The sequence below is a fragment of the Dipteris shenzhenensis genome, chromosome 33 (genome assembly GCF_047967505.1).
Source record: "Dipteris shenzhenensis isolate YYH24624 ecotype China chromosome 33, Dip_SZ_1.0, whole genome shotgun sequence".
In the NCBI taxonomy this organism is placed as follows: domain Eukaryota; kingdom Viridiplantae; phylum Streptophyta; class Polypodiopsida; order Gleicheniales; family Dipteridaceae; genus Dipteris; species Dipteris shenzhenensis.
The window spans coordinates 11,804,856-11,812,289 of NC_141628.1; the positions used below are offsets into that span (position 1 = coordinate 11,804,856).

General features: G+C 40.9%; 1 protein-coding gene across 1 annotated transcript; it reads left to right on the top strand.

Moving 5' to 3' along the window:
• The first annotated feature begins 2,941 nt into the window (after positions 1–2,941).
• LOC147879696 (protein NRT1/ PTR FAMILY 8.1-like) lies at positions 2,942–6,259 on the top strand. Its single transcript, XM_087371681.1, has 4 exons — positions 2,942–3,261; positions 3,818–4,035; positions 4,176–4,738; positions 4,965–6,259. The coding sequence occupies exons 1-4, from the start codon at positions 3,111–3,113 to the stop codon at positions 5,836–5,838; spliced, it is 1,806 nt and encodes a 601-aa protein (XP_087227807.1). The 5' UTR covers positions 2,942–3,110; the 3' UTR covers positions 5,839–6,259.
• Positions 6,260–7,434: the final 1,175 nt, after the last annotated feature.

Below are 7,434 nucleotides of genomic sequence, written 5' to 3' on the forward strand. Positions count from 1 at the left end.
TATGTGCTGTCAAGAAGGCAGTTTGTCCCCATCCAGATGTGTATGTTTCCTTGACATACATATGATCCACTTGGGACAACAACATCCATATATCCTAGTATCGGATCGGATTCGAACCAAACTTTACAGGCATCTTAAAACAAGTGTTATAATGTCCTTGAAAGTATCAGGTGCATTGGGTACTATATGTCATGTCAGGGAGATAGTTTGCTCCAATCCAAATGTGGATCATACGTATGTCAAGGAAAAATACAAGGACATCCATATGTCCCACCATCAGATCAACACTCAATTGTTTAGAAGTCTTAAAATGATTAGTTTTAATTTCCATGCAAATTTTTAGGTAGGTCGAATGCCAGATGTGTACGGATGCTACGTATGTGAAGGAAAAATGTCCCACCATTGGATTGTCGCCAAGATTTGCACAACTAGCAAAATAATTGGTTTTGATATCCTTGCAAAGTCCTAGGTGCATTGGATGCTAGATGTGCTAAAGGGAAGTAAGAATGCCTAGATTCACATGTGGATGCTATGTATGTGAAGAAAAACTGGTGGATTCTTATATCCCACTGTAGGATATGCACCAAACTTTGCACAAGTCTTAAAACAAGTGGTTTTGATGTCCTTGCATGCATCAGACCTCCACGTACGTCAGCTATGGATGTCGAATGTTTTAGGCTTATGCATAGAATATTACTAGTCAACTACTTATATAAGATTACTCATTCATTATTAAATTATAAAAATTATTTATCATATGTTTTTGAAAATTTATTTTGAGTTATAGTTTTATCATAGAAAGTTTGACATAATTGAACCTTACATTTAAAACAATCAAATCGCCATTGTGCATCATGCATTTTGTAGCTTATGAACTTATTCACCCTTTTTTAATATTATTATTTCTTAATTTTTACTTTTATCTTAGAAAACATAATTGAGTTTTTTTTAAAATATTAATTGCATTGTATTCTATTTGACATTTTCATATAAATATCAAACTACAACGGCACACTGTATTTTTATAATTACACATTATATTTTATTTTTATCATTATACATTTGGCAATTTGAATATTGTCCTTAGAATTAAATCAATTTCATTTAAAATCCTTTAAATGTTTATCGGATGTATATAATAAATAAAATAGCATTTAAAAGATAGAATCAAGATAATTATCCTATAATTTAAATATAAGCTTCTTATGTATGTTGTAAAATGTTTTGGTTCAAAAACATTTTATGATCATTTTTAAAATTAAAAAAGCTTTTCAACATTTAGAATACAATGTTTTTGCTTATTTCTTAGATAATAAACAACTCATTTCCTCTAGTAGACTACAACAACTATAATATTAATGACTTATTATACCATGCATAAAAGAGATACATTCTTGGATGCTAATTTCCTAGATAAAGACTAATATATATAGAATCCAATTCACATTTGCTTTTTTATGCACCATGTCATTTAATTAATCTCTTACATAAAGGAACTTTTCCTTATATATATATATATATAGGAATAATGTAACACACTCTTCTAATTTCCTAGGTGACCACCCCTTTTCCTAGATAGAGGTATATATCTTAACTAGAGAATGAGATTTTCTATATAGGAATGCAACACATACACCTTGTGTCCTAGGTGAAAGCCTCTTTTTCCTAGATAGAGGTATCGATTTCCTATATAGAAATGTAACACACTCATCTCATTTCCTAGATGACAACCTCTTTTCCTAGATAGAGGTATGCATTCTATCTTTTTCCTAGAGAGGTATCGATTTCCTATATAGAAATGTAACACACTCATCTAATTTCCTAGATGACAACCTCTTTTCCTAGATAGAGGTATGCATTTTATCTAGGGAAGGAGTTTTCCTAGATATACATACCAAAGTGCCTATTTATATCCAAGAAATTTCCTCCTTTTTCCTAGTTTGTGAGGTGGTCCCTATATGGTGAACGGCTAGAAGTTCCTTGTGATAATTGTTAAAGTTTCAATACATGTGAGTCTTGTATGTTGTATAGTATTAGAGTTGATTAGATTTAAACTTTTTGCATGTTGGAGCGTAGCTATTAGAAGCGATGCTTTCAAAGCAAGCACGATTATTTGCAATTATGTGTGACAAGACCCCTGGGAACATAAGATTGATGGGCAAGGTTGGGGTGCTGATGGCAATAGCTATTAAGAGGATGTTCTCTAAAAAAATGTGAGTGCAAAAAAGGTAAACACTCTAGCCTTGCAAGAACTGATAAGCTTGGAACTCTTTGTATAGTCTTAGAATTTGAGAGGAGAGGCCCAAGATGACTAGGACAAGCAAGCATGCAACATAATATGTAGGCGGATGAATTCGAAACTCCTAGAGAGTGTATGTTAGACATGAAAGCTCAACAAGGAGGTCAAAGGATGTAGAGGCAAGACAAAATTGTGTGAAAGCCTCATGGATCGTTCGGATTTGGAAGGGGGGCATGAGGGAGAGGGGACCTCCAAAGTCAAAGGAGCATGATGTGCATGATGGAATAAATAACAAAAACCCTGAGCACATGCTAGTTTGTGCTTGTAGGGCTATGGGAATTGGGCATGTGCTTTGGAAGACCTTCATGGCCTCACTTTTTCCTAAAAACTCCTTTAAGAGAAATAAAAACCTTCATTTAAAAGTAAATGTAATAAGAAAAAAGAAAAAATACACCTAAAAGAAGACACATGCATTCCTTGCTTGGGTGGGAGCCCAAATTGAAGGCCAAGTTCTCGAGGGTTCTTCAAAGTCATCAATGAAGCAATGGTATGATATTATTGCTCTTGACCAAAAACCCTCCTCCTTGAACTAATTGTTGGTGAGTGAACATTTTCCTTTCCATAGCCGCCTCATCTTCCCTTGGTACCTCACAATCTTGGCCTCTCTAGGCTCTATCTAACTTCTTGAGGCTTGTCCTTTTTGTTGAGGAGTCAACATTTGCCTTGATCTTTCTTTGTGGTGGCTCCTCATCTCATACCTTGGCCATTTGGGCTCTCTCTCTCGCACTTTCTTTGTGGCTCCTCATATCAAGACCTTGGCCATCTCTCACACTTTCTTCACCCTCTTTGAGTCTTCTACTCGTCCTCTATCATGGGCTTTCACGAGTCTCCTTCTCCTCTTCCTCAGTCCCCTTCAACTTCCCTCACACCTCAACCTCCAACTCCTCCTTTCGACCTCACCGTTCCCGTCACCCGCACCCTCCACAACCTTGGTGGCTGGAAATCAGCTTCCTTCATCTTCGGTACTTTTCCTTATCCCACCATCTCTCTCCCTCTCAACCGCTGCATTCTTAGACACCCCTTCGGTGCTTTTCTGAGAAGATCTAACTTCATGAGGAAATTTTAGATCATCTAAATTCATTCGCAAGCACGAAGTAACTGCATATTTTCCTGCAGGGAGCTGCAGCTAGGCCCGAAACATTATTAAATTCAGAGTAGTTTCAGAATTCGATTTGTTGACTGCCAGAATTGTTAATCTTCATTTTTAGACACCCCTTCCGTTCTAGTCTTTGCCTGAGAAAGGCGATTTGAAGGCCACAGCGGGAGCACGAAGCATATCTTCCTGTAGCAGAACATATTTTCCTGCATGCTAGACCGCGCCCAGAATTCTTGACTGGAAGAATTGTTCATCTTCCCATCATCCCTGTCGTGCATATGTGCATGCTTTTCTTTGTTGCTCAGGTCGTCAACTGAGAGCTCCGTCCATCAGTCTGTTCTTTCTGTATATATGTTCGCAGTCTTCACTTCTGCAATTATCTCTTGATGCCTTATCACTCACGCCAGGTATTGTGATTGCAGCTACCGAGGCCGCTGAGAGATTGGCCTTCTATTCCGTCGCCGGAAACTTGGTGACGTACTTGCTCTCCGATCTCTATCAACCTCTGCCAAAATCAGTGAACATGGTCACCAATTGGATTGGAGCTGCATACGTACTCGGCATCCCTGGCGGTTTTGTGGCAGATTCTTACCTGGGTCGTTTTCTCACAATTGCGATCTATTCGATTTGCTATATTGTGGTACGCCCACTTGCAAATTAGCAGTCTTTTTCAAGTCTTAGCTAAGCGACTCCTCAACAGTCCTTAATGTGTTCGTCAGTTGCTGCTCTTTTGATCGATCGTCTTTTTTGCTGAGCAGCTGTGCTCTTCGTCCTGAGCAGGGCCTGACTCTCTTGACATTTTCCGGGGCAATTAGATCCCTCCGACCACCTTCTTGCAACATCAGCGTAGGCAACTGCAAGCCTGCTTCGAGTTCTCAGCTAGCGGTTGTGTATGCAGGGCTGTATATGATTGCCATTGGTACAGGAGGCATCAAGCCATGCGTATCGCCTTTTGGAGCCGACCAGTTCGATGAAGCCCATGAGAAGGAGAAAAGACAGAAAGCGTCTTTCTTTAATTGGTTCTTCTTTTCTGTCAATATAGGCGCACTCTTTGCCTTTACTGTGGTGGTTTACGTCCAAGACAACGTCGGTTGGGGCCTGGGTTTCGGCCTCCCGTTGGCTGGAATGGTCATCTCCTTGGTTGCGTTACTCAGTGGGATGCGTCGGTATAGATATATGGCTCCCAGCGGAAGTCCTATTACGCGGTTCGTTCAAGTTTTCGTTGCCACGATTAGGAAACGAAAGGTCAGAGTACCTGCTGATAAAAATGAGCTGTATGAAGTTACGGACAAGGCTTCAGCCATAGCTGGCGTTCGTAAGTTAAGCCATACGACAACGCTCAGGTTTGTACCAAGCGTAGCCTTCGATCCGTGTAATCCTGACGTTGCTTAGTATCGATAGCACCGTTCCATTCTAAAATCTAAATCTGAAGAGTTTTTGGCAGTCCATATGGTGGAATCGCGTAGGCGAGTTCATTTATCAGGGATTGAACAGCAAGATTGATTTTGTTGGCGTCTCTTTGGGTTAAATCAAGCCTCTGCTAACACATCGGAATCCTGTCCTGCACAGTTTCTTTGACAAGGCTGCAGTCCCTGAAAATCCGCAAAGGGAGCAGGGCAATCCGTGGAGACTATGCACTGTCACGCAGGTGGAAGAATTGAAGCTTGTCGTCAGGATTCTTCCCATCGTAGCAACAACTATCTTTCTCTGGACTGGCTATTCGCAGTTGGTCACATTCTTCGTCAAGCAGGGCACCACATTGGACCGCAAGCTCGGCCCTCATTTCCTAATCCCACCGGCATCTCTTCCCATCTTTTCTGTCGTGAACGCCCTAGTCGTTTTACCGTTGTATGATAAAGTCATAGTACCCTTTGCGCGAAAATTTAGCGCAGAGGAACGTGGCTTTAGACCGCTTCAACGCATGGGTTTCGGCCTCTTTGTTTCAATCCTGTCTATGATGGTGGCTGCCTTGGTGGAGAGAAGGCGTCTTCAAGTTATTCAGGAGCATGGTCTTCAAGACCAACCCAGCCAAACGCTTCCGATGAGCATTTTTTGGCTGGTGCCACAGTATTTTCTGGTAGGCTTAGCTGAGATATTCACGTATGTGGGTCAATTAGAGTTCTTCTACGACGAAGTGTCGGATGGAATGAGGAGTCTCAGCACAAGCCTGTTCATCAGCGAGCTTGGGATCGGGAGCTGGATCAGCTCGCTGTTGGTCACAATAGTCCAAGACGTAACAGGCAAACAGAAAGGCTGGATTCAAGATAACATCAATACGAGCAGAATAGACCGCTTTTACTGGCTTTTGACTGTGTTGAGTGCGCTGAACTTTCTCCTGTTCCTGGTGATTTCGAGCGTGTATCACTCCAAGAAGCGGGGTCTAGCGACTAACAACCTAGGCGAAGGATCAATTCTCGAGCCACCTGGAGCTGACGAGGTTTGAACTTCGCCGATGATTGGAGAGAATTCATGAAATGACTTAGCAGCCTGTTGATAGAATGGTTTAGCAAGTCCAAGGTTTAGCTGAACATGAGTCATGAGGACAACTTTAAGCTAGGAGCGTGTGCGGGTGCAGGGGCGCGACAGCAAGCTGTAGAATGCACTTATGTATTACGTACCCGCAATGTTAGATTGATCAAACAGTGTCTAAGCCTTAAAGCCAGGAAATTAGTAGATGACGACTGTCGAACTCTTCTAATGTAGACTTTAGAGTCTAGATGAGGACTGGCTACTGGAAGTTGACATAACATTGAACCAGTCTGGTTCTTGTCATCAACAGGTCAGCACTTTTATGTTAGTGCTCTTTGTATGTCGCATATCATTTGTATATTATGGCTCTCTGTATGTCGGTGCAACGGTGTCCCCTTACTCATAGAAAATTAACATATCATTTGTATATTACTTCTACCTCGTGAAGCGTAATGCTTCGTGGTAGAGAAACTAATTAATTACACATATTACAAGAAGCTACAATACTGAATTTTCAACCCTTTGCCAATGCTCATAAACCCTTAACAGCGCACGTTATCCTTTTAAAAAAATGGGGGATTCATTATGTTGCCTTAACAGCTCACAACCTTTTCTGAAAAATAGGGGATTGGTTGTTTTGAGACCCTTACATGTAGCTACAAAAGGCACTATACAAAATGGGAGATTATTGCATACATCTATCTACAAAAGCACTCAAGCTTGGATACCCCTTTTTGTATCCACAACTTCGATCAACGTGATACCAAAGCCAAGATGTTTTTATTTTTGCATTAAAAATCCCATGCCAAAAACCCAATATGTACCCGTCATTAATGATTAATGTTGGATTAAGCTAACTTAGAAGGGGGCACAGATAATGACATAAGTGTTGCTTTGCTTGCTAATTATGTCTACCTTTTGTGCTTTGCTTGCTAATTATGTCTACCTTTTGTTTTTCAGAATTTTATGTCACCTCATTTTTCTTCTCTTTCATTTTCTCTTTTATTTTCTTTGTAGAATTTTGGACTTTAGAACAAAAAAAGTATGAATTTGTATGAATGGATATATTCTAGAAGGGGGTTCTGAAAATTGAAAAATCAACCTTGAGTTGATAGACCCCCTAATGCGTAATGTGTGATTACCATAAGCTATAAGAGCCCCCCATAATAACATAACTAAATTTGTCCCCCTTGTGAAGCTCTGCCTCGCTTGCTCCTTGCCTCGCCTCTCGCCTTGCCTCCCCGGCCCCTCTGTCACCTCTTACCTCCCCCTCTGCCTCCCCTCTATCGCTACCCCTTTCAACCCCTTGCCTCCGTCCCTCTCACCCTTCTCCTCCCCTACCCCCTTGCCTTCTGTCCTCCTACTCTTGTTCCCCCTTAGCTTGCCCCTCTCCCTGCCTTTGTGCTTTCCCCTTATAACCTCCCACCTCACATTGTCCCACATATAAACGAAACACAAAGCTCTATACGCTTTCCTCCTCATACCAAATTAAGCACCATAGTTTTCCATCTTCACAAAATTAGAAAACCCTATCAACAACCGATCATAGGATTGTGCAAATATTACAAAG